This window comes from Dipodomys ordii, unplaced genomic scaffold, assembly GCF_000151885.1.
Source record: "Dipodomys ordii isolate 6190 unplaced genomic scaffold, Dord_2.0 Scaffold19, whole genome shotgun sequence".
Classification (NCBI taxonomy): domain Eukaryota; kingdom Metazoa; phylum Chordata; class Mammalia; order Rodentia; family Heteromyidae; genus Dipodomys; species Dipodomys ordii.
In genome coordinates, this window is record NW_012267235.1 from 12,327,381 (window position 1) to 12,343,123 (window position 15,743).

A 15,743-nucleotide genomic window follows, 5' to 3' on the forward strand; every position below is an offset into this window, starting at 1 on the left:
AAAAAAAAAAAAAAAAAAAAAAATATATATATATATATATAAAATAAGGTACTTCTTCCTCTGGGCTCCTCCCCTTCCTTTGGTTAAACAACCTTGGACCATTGGCCTAACTCTCGGTTGCATTCACTCCTAGCCATCGTGGAGGGTGACAGCTTTGAGGAGATTTACCACAAGGTGAAGCGTGTCATCGAGGACCTCTCAGGCCCCTACATCTGGGTTCCAGCCCGAGAGAGACTCTGATTCCTGCCCTGGCTTGGCCTGGACTCGCCCTGCCTCCATCGCCTGGGCCCTTGGTCTGGACTGAATTGCCCAAGCCCTATACATCCCCAGTCTCCCTCCCATTCCTTCTTATTTATTTCCTTTCTAACTGGATCCAGCCTATTGGAGGGGGGGACACTCCTCTGCATGTATCCCTGCACCCCAGAACTGGGCTCCTGAACCCCAGGAACCTGGGGTCTGGGTGGGGGAGCAGGGCTCCTGGCTTCAAGCCCTTGCTCCTTAGAACCCCACCCCCTGCCCTCTCCCAATGCACACACAGACCCACTGGGGGCTGCTGCCTCCCCCATCTTCTCCCATACACATTCCAGAAGTCGGGGGTCCTCTCAAGGAACACCCTCAATAGGGATGCAGAGCCCCAGGCCTCTGCGCTCCCCTGAGGCAGGGTCTGGGGTCATCCCTGCCCCTCCCCCATCATAATTCCCCACGTCCCTTGAGTTCTCATTTATTTTCTCCATTTTTTTTCCTTCTCAAAGGTGGTTTTTGGAGGGAGAAGTAAGGGGTCCTTCTGTGGGTTCCCTGCCTTCCACATGCCCCCCCCTGCCCCCCACCTTTTTTCTTTGCCGGTTTGCATGAGTGGAAGGTCTAACTGTGGCTTTTTTTTTTTTCCTGGGATTTTTTTTTTCTTTTTACTTTTTTCTTTTTTCTTTGGGAAAGGGGAGGGATGGGTCTAGGGACTGGGGAAGTGGGAGGGAGGTGGGAGGGCTGGGGTCAGGGGTCGGGTGTCTGGGAGCCAGGGGAAGACTGGAAATGCTGCCGCCTTCTGCAATTTATTTATTTTTTTCTTTTGAGAGAGTGAAAGGAAGAGACAGATACTTGAAATTCAGTGTGTGGCCTGGTTATTTGGGACCTGAGTGTGGAAGGAGGTAGTGTGGGGCCTAGGGTTTGATGGGTATAGTAAGTTGAGGTTTTTCTTCACTCCAACCCAGGGAGAAAAGGGTGGCTTGAATAAGGGTCCCTGGGGGAGCCAGCAAGTCAGGAAGAGCTGGAGCTTCATCCAAGGGCACTGATACCTTTGCATTAGGTCCTGCAAATAATCCAGCCTGCATCTCTGCCCTGGGCTATCTCAACCTGGTGGACAGTACATTAGTCATTTAAGGAAATACAGAAGTTTTTCATCTTACAGTGAGCTCCTCTGAAATCCATGAAAACTCATCATAAGTTGAAAATATCTTAAGTGAAAACTGCATTTAATACACCTGGCCTACCGCACACATCATGGCTTATCCTGGGCTACTGTAAATGTATTCACAATACACTTTAGCCCATAGATAGGCTACATCATCAAACACATATCTTGCTGTATAATAAAATACTAAATATCCAGTGGCACTGTCTAGGCCTACTGCTCTTGCCACCTAGGGTAGGAAAGTAGAAATTTGATAACCAAGATAGATATACAAATGAATGCACTAGCTCTAAGAGTAAATAAGTATCCCTGGGTTTCCTGGTAGGTAGGTCAAAAAGGGAAATGGCCCAGTACCCAGTTCCTTATTATAAGAAGAACTCTGCTTCTGTGGTATCACATTTTTTCTGGCCCTACATTCTTACTGAAGTGTCTCCGATTGCTGCTGTATGGAAAAGTGCATCTCATCTTGGCTGCTGTTTCTGGGATTGAGAAGCTCCCACTATGAAGTTGTCAGCTGTGCTAGGCCAATTGCTGCTTGTAGCTATGATACTACCCCCTTGACCAGCTGACTGACAGATGCCCCAGTGGGGAAGGCTGGGGTGGAGAGCCCTAAGTATTGTAGTTAAATCTGGAACGGTTACAAAAGTAGTTTTGTAACCAACCCTGAGCAAAAGTGAGTGAGAGTTGCAAAACACACTGGGGCAGTGATTCTGAGGAAGGCATTAATTCCCTGGTTTCAAAACAGGCCCAAGGGCTGGGAAGGTGGCTCAGTGGTAGAGCGCTTGCCTTGCATGCATGAGGCCCTGGGTTCGATTCCTCAGCACCACATAAACAAGAAAAAAGCCGGGAGTGATGCTGTGGCTCAAGTGGTAGAACGCTAGTCTTGAGCTGAAGAGCTGAGGGACAGTGCCCAGGCCCAGAGTTCAGGCCCCACGTCTGGACCCCCCCCAAAAAAAACCCCAAAACCCCACAAAAACAGACCCAAGTCTAGTCGTTCATGCCTGTAATCCTAGCTATTCAGGAGGCTAAGATCTGAGAATCACAGTTCAAAGCCAGCCAGTACAGAAAAGTCCATGAGACTCTAAGCTTTAATTCATCAGCAAAAAAGCTGGAGATGGAGAGTGTGGCTCAAGTGGTGAATGCTACTTTTTGAGTGAAAAAGCCAAGTGAGAGCATGAAGCTCTGAGTTCAAGCCCTACTACTGGCACAAACCAAAAACAACAGGTCCAAGAGTCAAAGCAGAAATCCCTGAGGAGTTTCTTAAGCCAGTCATTCTCTGCTGGCTGGGATGGCTGGGAAGAATTTTCTATGCAGCTCTCTGTCCAGCCCACAACATCTGGCTCTGGGGTTGGGAATCTCAGAGGCGCACCCCAGGTAATTCTGATATTTTGCATTGCTTTAGAATGTTTTCAAATGCTCCTCGTAGCTTATTCTGTGGAATGAGGCTGTGCTAATATCTTCTACTGTGCTGCAGGGAGAAACCTAGAAGACATAATAGGTAGTGGGTCTGGGCCTAAGGAGTTAGAGGGGGTAGAATTACCTAATTCTGTATGCTTTATTTTTAAATTATAAAAGTAATCTATGTACCTGACAAATATTCAAATCTAGAAATATGTGCAGTTAAAAAAATTTCCTTCCCACTTTGTTCCCTGTTCTTGCCATAACTATGTGGGATGGATCAGCCCAAGTTTATGAGAGAACTCTCCCCTAGTCTCTCCAGAGGTAGCTCCTTTAGTTGGCAGAATCCTGGACTCCTCTTTTCCTGAGTCCCTTCATATATTTCAGTAAATCCTTCTTTGGATCTCACTTGGTGCCAGAGAGTATTTTAAATACCAGGGAAGGCAAGGATCTCTGTTCTCAGAGAATGTGACAGGAAACAGATGAATATAGATAATTTGAAATGATGAGTGCCATTAAGTGAATAAAGTGACTGGTTGGCATGTGTCCATGTCTCATTTACACAGTGTGACTAAAGAAGTCCCTTCCTTCCTTCCTTCCTTCCTTCCTTCCTTCCTTCCTTCCTTCCTTCTTTCCTTCCTCCCTCCCTCCCTCCCTCCCTCCCTTTCAAAAAGTTACCTAGACACCAGCTGCTGGAATCCTAGCTACTCAGGAGGCTGAGATCTGAAGATCACAGGTTCCAAGCCAGCCTAAAACGACATCTGAGAGACGCCTCTCAAAATAATCAGCAAAAAGCCAGAAGTGGAGATGTGGCTCAAACAGCAGAGTGCTTAACCTTGAGCCAAAAACCAAGTGAGAGTGTGAGGTCTTGAGTTCAAGCTCCAGTACTGGCATAAATAAAAAAAGAAAGAAAAAAAAAGATTATAGTAACTGCCTATCTCGCTGGATTTTTGAGAGCAACGAAGAAGACTTTATAAAGCCTTCAGGGCTGTGTCTGGCACACTATGGGAAATGGTTATAAGGACTGTTACTGGGTGCTTTCCAGTCATTGGGAAAACCTGAAAGTCAACATTTGGAGTTTTAACTCCTCCTAAATTGTTACCTTCTAAAAGTAGGAAAGAGGCATTGAGAATGTTGTGAATCAGAATCCCAGCTGTGCCTTGACTGAGACGTGCCAGGGGCGGAGAAAGGGGATTTGGGGATGAGAAAGATCCTGTTAAGGCAGAGCACACAGATGCCTCAGCCCCACTGAGATGAGACATGAGATGCAGAACACCTTGCAGGGTGGTCACAGGGTGGTTGGGTCAGTTAAGACTGTCCATGCCCCTACTATCTCATCCTTCCAGGCCCTGGAGCCTGTCTTCCCCAGCTTCTATTTCCTGGTGCTGATCCCTCCAGCCCAGACCTCTCCTGCTTCATCTATTTACAAGTCCCTAGTTATAGGAATGCGTAGGCCACCTCTTCAGAAAAGCCAGTGCTGAGTCACATTTTCTGTGTGCCTGCCGATATTAGGGCTTGAACTCAGGGCCTCGTACTCCTGTGTTGTTTTGTTTGTTTGTTTTTCTGCCATACCTTTACTTCTGGCTTTCTGCTAGTTTTGGAGATAAAAGTCTTACAAATCTGTCTACCCAGGCTGGCTTTAAGTGTGATTTTCAGATCTCGGCCTCCAAGTGCATTCTCTCTACACATGATGTTGGAAGCGCTCCAAGAGGCAGCTTAGAATACAAGACTTGTCTTCTGTGGAAAGGAAGGGGTTGTTTGATTTGAATCCCCTCCCAGCGCTCCAGCTCTGCCCCAGAGACATAGCTCAACATCATCTGGGGTGCACAGAGAGACATTTTATGCTATCGGGATCCCAGACCCTATGTCCCCGCACACCTGAAAAGGCCATAAAGTCTAACTCAATTCTTGGCTGTTTTGTTGAGTGAGAATAAAAATAAAACAAGGGCTGGGTTCGATTCCTCAGCATCACATAAGCAAAAAGAAAAAAGCTGGAAGTGGTGCTGTGGCTCAAGTGGTAGAGTACTAGCCTTGAGAAGAAGAGCTGAGGGACATTGTCCAGGCCCAGAGTTCAGGCCCCACGACCCGCCCCCCCCCAAAAAAAATAAAACGAGACGTACATGGTGGCTCAGACCTGGAATCATAACTTCTTGGAAAGCCATCTTTTTTTTTTTTTGGTCCTGGGGCTTGAACTCTGGGCCTGGGCACTGTCCCTAAGCTCTTCAGCTCAAGGCAAGTACTCTATCACTTGAGCCACAGCACCACTTCCTGTGTTCTGGTGGTTAATTAGAGATAAGAGTCTCATAGACTTTCCTGCCTGGGCTGGCTTTGAACTGTGATCCTCAGATTTCAGCCTCCTGAGTAGTTAGGATGACAGGCATGAGCCACTGGCACAGGCTGTGAGACTCCATCTTAACCAAAGGCTGTGCTTGGTGGCATGTGTTTGTTCATCCCCAGTGGCACAGGGTAGCTGAAGTAGGGGGATTGCAGTCTGGCCTGGGCATAAAGTAAGACTCTACCTCGAAAAGAGACAATTCTACCTCAAAAAGGCTTAAGATATGCCTTAACTATAGAGTGCTTGCCTAGCAAGTGCAAGGCCTGTAATTCAAATCCTATCACTGCCAAAGATAAAATAAAAATAGGCAACATATGTTGAGCATTTTAGTTTATGCAGACACAGTGCTAACTGCTTTTTTTTTTTTTTTTTTTTTTGTCGTGGGGCTTGAACTCACTGCCTAAGCATTGTTTCTGACCTTTTCACTCAAGGCTAGTTCTGTATCACTCTGAGCCACAGTGCCACTTCTGGTTTCTGGTGATTAACTGAAAATGAGTTTCACAGACTTTCTTGCCTGGGCTGGCTTTGAACCGTGATACTCAGATCTCAGCCTCCTGAGTAGCTAGGATGACAGGTGTGGGCCACTGGCTCACAGGCTGTGACTGCTTTTTACTAACCATCCCATTAACCTTAACAAGGACTCTGTGAGGTTGGCATTAAACTCATTTTCCAGATGAAGACAAGATGAGCACAGCTCTGTCTAATAAGGGATTTCAACCTTTTGCCCTCCTGCCCCCAACTTCCTCCTGGGGAATCTTTTTTGGCATACTCATACCCATTCTCAGCACCCATGCTTGTTTTCTGCCAGCTCCTTTTCTGCTTTTCAGTAGCTTAGGCCTTTCAGGCTGAAAAATAACCTCCTTTTTCTCTCCTCTTCTCTCTCTTTTTTCTTTCCCTTTCTCTCTCCATCTTCTCCCCCCTTCCTCTCTCTCTTTTTTTTTTGTTGGTAGTGGGGCTTGAACTCTGGGCCTGGGCACTGTCCTTGAACTCTTCAGCTCAAGGTGAGTGCTTTACTGCTTGAGCCACAGCTCCACTTCCAGGTTTTCTAGTGGTTTATAGGAGATATGAATCTCAGGACCATTCCACAGAGTGATGCAGGGATCAGAGATAAGAGAGACCTCGCAAAGGCATGTCCCCAGTGATCTTTTTGTAACTACTTCCTAATAGTCCATTCAATTACATTAAAATGGGTTAATGTAATCAATTATTTGTTGCTTTCTTTCCACTCCACCCCCTCATTGACTAGGCCTTGTTCCAGGGCACTGGTTTGGTTTTTTAAAATTGTATATATACATACACACATATATATATATTTTTTTTTTCTGGTCTTTTATTTTTAGGTACTGGGGATTGAACCCAGGACATTGTACTTGCTAGGCAAGTGCTTTGCCACTGAGCTACATACTAGTCCATATCTAAGATTCTGCCTTTAGGATTTACAATACAGAAACCTCTGTGGACTCCAATAGACTTTTTTTTTTTTTTTTGTCTGGTCGTGGGGCCTGAACTCTGGGCCTGGGCGCTGTCCCTCAGCTCTTCAGCTCAAGGCTAGCGCTCTACCACTTGAGCCATAGCGCCACTTCCGGCTTTTTTCTTTTTTCTTATGTGGTGCTGAGGAATCAAACCCAGGGCCTCATGCATGCAAGGCAGGCACTCTACCACTGAGCCACCTTCCCAGCCCCTTATTTTTTTAAGAGGGAGGGAAGAGCTTGAACTCAAGGCCTTGCAATTTTGCCTGCCTTTTTCCCACAAGGCTGGTACTCTAGCACTTGAACCAAACCTCCACTTCTGTTTTTTGTTGTTTAACTGGAGAGAAGAGTCTCACAGGCTTTTTTTTTTTTTGGTCACGGGGCTTGAACTTAGGGCCTGGGCCCTGTCCCTCAGCTCTTTTTTGCTCAAGGCTAGTGCTCTACCACTTTGATCCACAATGTCACTTCTGGTTTTTGAGTGGTAAATGGAAATAAAGAGTCACAGAGACTTTTCTGTCCAGGGTGGCTTTAAACCACCATCTCAGATCTCAGTCTCCTGAGTAGCTAGGAGTATAGACATGAGCCACTGGTGCCTGGGTTCTCAATAAGATTTCCTTCCTTCCTTCCTTCCTTACTTCCTTCCTTCCTCCCTTCCTTCCATTTTTTCTTTGTTTCTTTCTTTCTTGTGGGGCTTGAGCTTGGGGCCTGGGTGCTATTCCTAAGCTCTTCTGTTCAAGGCTAGTGCTCTACCACTTTGAGCCACAGCGCCACTTCTGGTTTTCTGGTGGTTAATTGGAGATAAGCCTGGCTGACTCCTCAGTCTTCAGCTCTCATCCTCTAGAGTAGCTAGGATAACAGTGAGGCTCTAGTACCTAGCTTCCAGTAGTCTTCTGGACCCTGGTCAGGTACACTGGCTGCTCTCCTTCCTTCTTTTCCCTATCTCATGCACATTTATATCCACCAGGCCCATTCGATTCTCTTGATGAAGTTGTCATGTGGTCTCTTCCTGTCTGGCCTCAAGGTCATAGCTTCTCACTGGGATTAACCACCTCCAGATTGCTTTCCTTACCTGTGGCTGACCTCCTTTGACTCAGCTTCCACATCAAGGGCAAGTTATTCCTCACCTGCCTGCAACTTTTTTTTTTTCAGTTCTGGGGCTTGAACTCTGGGCCTGGGTGCTGCCCATCAGCTCTTCAGCTCAAGGCTAACACTCTACCACTTGAACCACAGCACCACTTCCAGTTTTCTGGTGGTTAATTGGAGATAAGAGTCTCATGGACTTTTCTGTGCAGGGTGGCTTTGAACCGTGATCCTCAGATCTCAGCCTCCTGAGTAGCTAAGATTTACAGGCGTGAGCCACTGCTGTCCAGCTACCTGTGACTTTTTTGTGTCTGTGGTACTGGGATCAAACTCAGGACCTTGCATGTGTTAGGTATGCACCTTACCATGGAGCTACGTCTTCAGCCCTCTGCAACTCTCCATGGCCCTCCTAGCCTATGGTTTGATCATGCATCCCCCAAAGTCAAATGTTTCTAGCATGTATTCCCCAAGCAGACACTTGCCCATCCTTTAAGATGGCCCCAACTAGCTTCCCATCCTGGGATTTGCACCTTTGAGTGATTCCTCCCACAGTGAGTAGGAATGACCTGACAGCACAGTGAAGAAATGATGGTTACTTCTAAGGCTAGACCATAGAAGGAATCATGTTCTCAGTCACTCACTCTGGGAGGATACTCAAGCAGTCCTGGGGCATCCTGCCAACAGCTACCACTAAGTTGTTCAACCTGTGACTTGGTTACTTGGAATGTGATCTTCCAATCTGGGTCACATCTTCACATGAATGTGCCATTGATTGACATCTCGGTTGTACCTTTGCAAGAGATCCTGGGCCAGAACCCATGGTTAAAGCTGCATTCTGGCATCGGGGAAACTGGGTGAGAAGATCTTGTTTAAGGTTCTAGGTTGTAAGGTACTTATTTTGTAGCAGGAGATCACTAATTCACATGTGCAACTATACTTATCTGTTATGTACATTGTAAGTCATAGCCCTTTTCCAAATATAATGGATGAAGCTGAGTGCCCATGGCTCACGCCTGTAATCCTAGCTACTCAGGAGGCTGAGATCTGAGGATTATGGTTCTAAGCCAGCCCGGGAAGGAAAGTCCGTGAAACTCTGATCTCCAATAAACAACTCAGAAAACCAGAAGTGGCACTGTGGCTCAAGTGGTAGAGTTCTAGTCTTGAGCTGAATTGCTGAGGGACAGCGCCCAGGCCCAAAGTTCAAGCCCCATGACTGACAAGAAAAAAAAAGGATGAAAAAATATAAAGAGCTGTATATACATATGGGTTCTGATCCAAGCACTATTCCCTAATAAAATTTCTGAACATGGTTATAGGATAGAAATCAGATTTTAAGATGTCTTCCTTCAGGACATCCTGCAATAGAAAGATACACAGATCATCAGATCATGTTTACAGCTTTCTACAAGGCTTTTTTTTTTTTTTGCCAGTCCTGGAGCTTAAACTCAGGGCCTGAGCTTCTTTTACTCAAGGCTAGCACTCTACCACTCGAGCCACAGGACCACTTCCAGCTTTTTGTTTGTGTGGTACTGAGGAATTGAACCCAGGGCTTCATGAATGCTAGGCAAGTATTCTACCACTATGCCCAAGCTTTCTTTCTTTTCCTTCCTTCCTTTTCTTTTTCTTTCTTTCTTTTCCTTCTTTCCTTCCTTTCCCTCCCTCCCTCCCTCCCTCCCTCCCTCCCTTCCTTCCTTCCTTCCTTTCTTTTCTTTTTCTTTTGGGTCCAGTTGTGGGGCCTGAACTCTGGGCCAGGGCGCTGTCCCTCAGCTCTTCAGCTCAAGGCTAGCACTCTACCACTTGAGCCACAGTGCTACTTCCGGCTTTTTTTCTTTTTGCTTATGTGGTGCTGAGGAATCGAACCAAGGGCCTCAAGCATGCAAGGCAAGCGCTCTACACTGAGCCACCTTCCCAGCCCCTCTTCTTTTTTTGTTTTTGTTTTTTCCTTTTTTTTTCTTGTAGTGGTACTGGGGCTTGAAAACTCTGAGCCTTGTACTCTTGCTTGGCCTTTTCCACTTAAGTTTAGCATTCTGTCACTTGAGTCACAGCTCCACTTCCAGCTTTTTGGTGGGTAACTGGAGAGAAGAGTCTCACAGTCCTTCCTGCCTGAGCTGGCTTTGAACAGCAATCCTAGGATCTTAGCTTCCTGAGCACCTAGACATGAGCCACCAGTGCCAAACAGCTTTCTGTAGCTTTAAAGCTCAATACAACGGATAGTCAGCATCCAGATGAACACTCCAAAACCCTCTTTAGCTAGCTTCCTGCTAGAACTTGTTCTGAGGGTAAACCACTGTTCTTGCTAAATCAGCATAGTTTCATTTGCCTGAACAAACCAGATTCTAAGTGATAACATCAGACAGTGTTAAATGAGCAGGCCCAATTATCACCAAAATCACTGGCAGCAGGCCCAGTGCATGTCAACAGCACAAGGGTTTTTAGGACATAGACAAATGAGGGTGACACCAGATGGAAGTAAGGTTTAGTGAAACTTTCCTTTAAATATAATAGGAACCTTTAGGGTCCTTGACTTTGATTGCAGAATAAGAATTTCTGGACAAGTCACAATGGTTAGAAAACTTGGCAGAGCTTTATTGAGTAAGTAAACAAGAAGGCAAGCAGACAGACAAAAAAGCAGACAAACAGAAGGACAGGGGCACACTCTAGTAGAGTGTGGGTGCTCTCATAGGGACAGACACACAGATACAGCCATGCACATGCACACACAACAGAGAGAGAGAGAGAGAGAGAAGGGGGAGGGAGAGGGGAAGGGAGAGGGAGAGGGAGGGAGACACCCAGAGACACACAACTTCTTGGGCTGTTGGGTATTTATAGGGTAAAGGCAAAGGGTCTGGCTTTAAGTTATACAAAGCTAGGTGCTTCTCTTTGCTGTAACCACACCTGGTGTTATTCTCTGAATTAACAGGATAACTTAAGGAAACTGAGGCCTGGTGAAGGCAACTCAAAAATATGGTATTTAAAAACTTAGAAATGCCATCTTTGAGGGGCTGGGAAGGTGGCTCAGTGGTACAGCGCTTGCCTTGCATACATGAGGCTCTGAGTTCAATTCCTCAGCATCACATAAGCAGAAAAAGCCAAAAGTTGTGCTGTGGCTCAAGTGGTAGAGTGCTAGCCTTGAGCTGAAGAGCTGAGGGACAGCACCCAGGCCTAGAGTTCAGGCCCCACGACCGGACCCCCCCCCACCAAAAAAAAAGAAATGCCATCTTTGCTTCAAAGAGAGACAACTGAATGCATTCTTTCCTGAAGAATGCATTTCTCATGCAAGGATTAACAACTGTTTGACAGGATGCCCCCAAATGCAGATAGCAGGGTGTTTCTTTGTTTCAAGGATAAGTATCTGTTTTATGGCAAGGTGCATTCTTACCTGGAAACTCAGAGAATAACACCAGGTGTGGTGGGCTCAGGTTGCTCACCTGCAGAAAGGATTGCATTGTGACAACTGGAGTGAAGTAGAGAATCCTCAATCCCAAGGGAGATCCTCCCTGCCCTCCTCCCAATGCTTGGAGGACTGAGCCAGAGTGAGTGGGTCAAGTTAAGTCTGAACTGCTGGCAGGTGAGCCTACAGAAAGCTGAGGCCTGTGACTTTACCCCGATGCCAGGATCACAGCCCAGGACTGGGAACAAGCAGGCAACTTGTTGCTACCTTTGATCCAGACTATTAGGAGAAACAATTCTGGGAAATTTAGAGGAGGAAATCAAAGAGAGAGAGGGACAGAGAGGAAAGACTCCTCATCCCTTTGGGTCTAGCTCCCCCTCCCAAATTCTGCAATGAGGAATAAGGTAACTCTGTGTGCTTGTGCGCATGCGTGTGCATGTGTGTGAAGACCTGGGAATGACTCCTCCCTGGGGAGGAGGAGGGCAGAGTAACCCATCCCCCACTCCCACCCACACATATCCCTCAAGTTCCAAATCCATTTCCACCTCTGTTTACTGTCCAAAGTCCCAAACCCTGGAGATGCCAGGGTCTACATGCTCAGATACCCAGACACACAGGGCCCTCATATGGACCCGGTCTCTTCCCTTCCCTCTTGCTTTCAGCCCCCTCCTTAAGCCTGGAATCGGCACACAAAATTGAGGGGCCTGAGAGTCAGATCTCCAGATCTTCAGTAAGTAAAATGGGGAGAAAGGCTGAGAGTGTGGGGGACCACTGAGGGAGGGATGAGGGGCTCTGTGGGGGAGGGGAGGGGAAGGGTGGGAAATGGCAGAGGGTGGATGGTAGGTGTGAGGTTTGGGAGGAGATGGAGGAGAGAGAAAGGATCTCGGTGGGGTCGTAGTGTGGAGGTAACCCAGCTGGATAGGAAAAGGGACCGGCATCTCACACACCTTCCAGCACCAGCCCTATCATGACGAAGGAATATCAAGATCTCCAGCACCTGGACAATGAGGACAATGACCACCATCAGCTGCGGAGAGGTGAGGGATGCCTCTCCATGTACAAGGCCAGATTTGGTGGCTTTCACCCTTAAGCTTCAGCTCCTGGACCCCTTTCCAGAACCCTTGGCTCTATTCCTGGCTCTCTGCCTCATTCTCACAGAAAATGGTGGCTCAGTAGTTCCTAGAGTGAAGTCTGTGTGTGTGTGTGTTTGTGTGTGTGTTGATACTCGGGAATTTTAAGGGAAGGAGAAAGAATGTGAGGAATATGCCTGTTCTTCCTGCATGCAGCCAACGGTGGGTAGAATTCATGGAGAGAGGAAGAAACCTCTACTCTACTTTCATGGTTGGAGCAGTGGCTCCCTGCTGACCGCTGAGAGGAGATTCATAAGTTGCAGTGACAAAATTATACCACTAGGTGTCAGCAAAGACACAGGACCTCTGTTGTGCTGGAGCTGGTCAAAGCTTTGCACCCCTTTTCCATTCCCAGGTCATGTTGCTTCTGGCCTTACAGGTTACCTGCTGGCCAGATTTCTTAAGCTAAAGGCTTCCTCCCAGTCGCCTAGAGATTCTTAGCCTGCTCTCCTTCTAGAATCTGGCTACATCTGGCTCCCTGTTTCTCTGACCTCTGACACCCTCTCTTTGCAGGGCCTCTTCCTTCCAAGCCCCGGTTGCAGCGTCTTTGCTCTGGACCCCGTCTTTTCCTCCTCTCCTTGGGCCTCAGCCTCCTGCTGCTGGTGGTGGTCTGTGTGATCGGATCCCAAAGTGGGTGTGCCAAGAGTGGGCAGAGAAGGGAGAACTCTGGATGGGGGAGCGTGGGGAATGCTGGTGAGGGGAGGGACGAGCGCCATGGTGGATGCCACCATTTTGTTCCACCTACACTCTCTCCTCCACAGATTCTCAGATGCAAGGGGAGCTGCTGTCCCTGAGGGCAATCTTCAGCAACTTCACCGTGAGCATTGAGGCTGAGTTCAAGACCCTGAGCACCCAGGGTGAGGGGCTTGGAAACTGGGTCCCTGGGGCTGAGGGGTGGTTAGGGATGTCTGGACACTGAATGAGTTTCTCCCCTAGGAGGCAATGTGGGAAGAAAGATGAAGTCGCTGGAATCCCAGATGGAGAAAGAGCAGCAAAACCTGAGAGAAGGTGAGGGGGAGAAGGAGGGAGGAGAGAGAGAGAGAGAGAGCCCTACAGATACAGATAGAGCCACAGAGACAGATAGACAGAGCCACAGAGACAGAGATACACAGAGATAACAGAGAGCATCTGTGTTTGGTTTGATCAGGGAAGTGCAAGAGTCTCTCCTCATGTTTACACTGACCTCATTTCCCTCTCCCACTCTCTTCCTTCTACCCTCTGTCTACCCAGATCATATCAGCTTGCTGGTCCACGTGAAGCAGTTTGTGTCTGACCTGCGAAGTTTGAACTGTCAGTTGGCTGGGCTGCAGGGCAATGGTGAGGGGGAGGGGGAGCAGTTCCACTTTCCTACCCACATTCTCCTGCAAGCAATGCCTCAGCCCTTCACCCTCCATTTCTCCACACAGGCTCGGCGAAGTCCTGCTGCCCCATTAACTGGGTGGCGTATGAAGACAGCTGCTACTGGTTCTCCAACTCTGGGAAACCCTGGCCGGAGGCTGACAAGTATTGCCAGCTGGAGAATGCCCACCTGGTGGTGGTGAACTCTAAGGAGGAGCAGGTGAGGCCCCAAGGGGCTCATCTGGGAGTCTAGCTGGTAGAAGGGAGAGATCACCACCCTCTCTTCTCTCCTCAGCAATTTGTTCAGCACCATACTGGTCCTATAAACACCTGGATGGGTCTAACTGATCAAAATGGCCCCTGGAGATGGGTGGATGGGACTACCTATGATACTGGCTTCATGTGAGTGTGTGCATCTTCCCACAGCTGGCTCCCTTTGCCTGGGATCACCCTCCCCCCCTTTCCCAAACCTATGGCCCCAGGGCTGGTGGGGCTCCTGGGGACCTGGTTAAAAGACTGGCCTACTGGAGCACATGGCTGTCTCCTGTCTACAGAAACTGGAGACCAGAGCAGCCAGATAACTGGTACGGCCACGGGCTGGGAGGCGGCGAGGACTGTGCCCATTTTACTGCCGATGGTCGCTGGAATGATGACGTCTGCCAGAGGCCCTACCGCTGGGTCTGTGAGACAAAGCTGGACAAGGACAGCTAGGAACGTTCTTCTCTAATTTATTTCCTCACTGTCTTGAGCAGCTGAAGGTTAGGATTGAGATTCCTCCAATCTGGCAGTCTCTACACTCTTGATTTTCCTCCAGAACAAGAAAGGGGAAAGGGAAAGAATGGTATGTGAGGAGGGCGGGTGATTTCTGATGGGGGAGATGGAAACGCAGGACACTTGGGGCAGTGTGCAACTTATTATTGTCAACTTTTTCTAAGGTTAAAAAGAGAGCGAAAATGTATGTCCACACTCGGAGTTGTCTGGTCATTGGGATTAGGAGTCAGGGAAGGGGTCCACTGACATTTGAAAGCCTTGGGAGAGCCAGGCTGCCACCAGAGCTTTGAGCCAGAGCTTTGGCTAGGAGCCTGGCTTTGTTGTTTATAATCTATGACAGGGAAAAGTTAATCTTTTCTGAGTCTCAGTTGTAAAACAGTTTCGTTACTGATGATCCCCTACCCCACGCCCCAACCCTTTTAGCCCCCAGCTGAACCCTCCCAATTTTCTAAATGCTTCAAAAACCTTGAATGACAGTCACTGTTATCATAGTAAACAGAAACCACAGGCAAAGACAGGTGACAAATAGTGGGAGTCCACAACCCAGAGTCACCAAACACACAGCACAAAAAGGACGAAGAGGAGAAACACCCATGGGAATAGCATCAACAACCGGGGAGGGGAGCAAGAACTGACCAGTCAAGGTTCACAGATGCTTCTGGAATTATTCATAGAAGTAGAGAAAATATTTTCTCCTTAATAAAATCCAAACTGATTACAAAACGGAGCCATACTCTTATCAGGCTAAAGCAGTTAGAAAAATGAATATGGTAGTCCATCCTGGGAGCTGTATCAACATATAATTTTCTCACCATCCTTCTTAGAAAATTAGAAAAATGTAGTCAGGTGCTGGTGTCTTACATCTGCAATCCTAGCTACACAGGAAGCTGAGATCTGAGGATCAGCCACCTCTGGCAGAAAAGTCTGTGAGACTCTTATCCCTAATTAACCAGCCTAAAAAAAAAACTAGACTGGAAGTGTGACTCAAATGCTAGACTGCCAGCCTTTAGTGAAAAAGCCAAGGCAGAGTGCAAAACCCTGAGGTCAAACCCCAGGACTGACTCGTAAAAAAGAAAATAAAAATACAGATAATGATCCACTCCATACTCCAGCCCAACAGCATCAGGAAAAAAGTTTACATCTCTCTCTGACAGATAGATAGACCTAATAGGAAAGTAAACGCAATGTTTTTTATTTACCATTACCATTGTTGTATTTCCTTGGGTAAATTCCTTAGTAGTAGAGGTTGTAACTTCTAAACTTCCAAACAGGAAAATGGAAGGAAATAAGTATTCTAAAGGAATATAGACAGGGCTGGGTGTTGGTGGCTCATACCTGTAATCCTAGCTTCTCAGGAGGCTGAGATCTGAGGCAGGAAAGTCTGTAAGACTCTTATCTCCAATAAACCACCAGAAAACCAGAAGTG

The 15,743-nt window shown here is 47.4% G+C and overlaps 2 protein-coding genes across 2 annotated transcripts in view; both read left to right on the top strand.

The window, feature by feature from the left end:
- Window positions 1-1,093, top strand: part of Dlg4 (discs, large homolog 4 (Drosophila)) — a 32,920-nt gene extending 31,827 nt beyond the window's left edge. Inside the window, exon 20 of the mRNA XM_013013130.1 lies at window positions 134-1,093. Within this exon, the coding sequence (XP_012868584.1) occupies window positions 134-240 (107 nt within the window). The 3' untranslated portion in view covers window positions 241-1,093. The remainder of the gene's footprint in view (window positions 1-133) is intronic.
- Window positions 1,094-11,682: 10,589 nt separating this feature from the next.
- Asgr1 (asialoglycoprotein receptor 1) lies at window positions 11,683-14,377 on the top strand. Its single transcript, XM_013013233.1, has 9 exons — window positions 11,683-11,808; window positions 12,033-12,115; window positions 12,722-12,838; window positions 12,970-13,065; window positions 13,145-13,216; window positions 13,439-13,525; window positions 13,615-13,766; window positions 13,842-13,948; window positions 14,101-14,377. The coding sequence occupies exons 2-9, from the start codon at window positions 12,046-12,048 to the stop codon at window positions 14,255-14,257; spliced, it is 858 nt and encodes a 285-aa protein (XP_012868687.1). The 5' UTR covers window positions 11,683-11,808; window positions 12,033-12,045; the 3' UTR covers window positions 14,258-14,377.
- The last annotated feature ends 1,366 nt before the right edge of the window (window positions 14,378-15,743 follow it).

Excerpts from the sequence above, each read along its gene's own strand:
- Asgr1 (XM_013013233.1), top strand. The coding sequence starts at position 12,046 with ATGACGAAGGAATATCAAGATCTCCAGCACCTGGACAATGAGGACAAT. Across the intron at positions 13,066-13,144 it reads CAAGACCCTGAGCACCCAGG|GAGGCAATGTGGGAAGAAAG; the intron begins GTGAGGGGCTTG and ends TTTCTCCCCTAG. Across the intron at positions 13,767-13,841 it reads TGAACTCTAAGGAGGAGCAG|CAATTTGTTCAGCACCATAC; the intron begins GTGAGGCCCCAA and ends TTCTCTCCTCAG.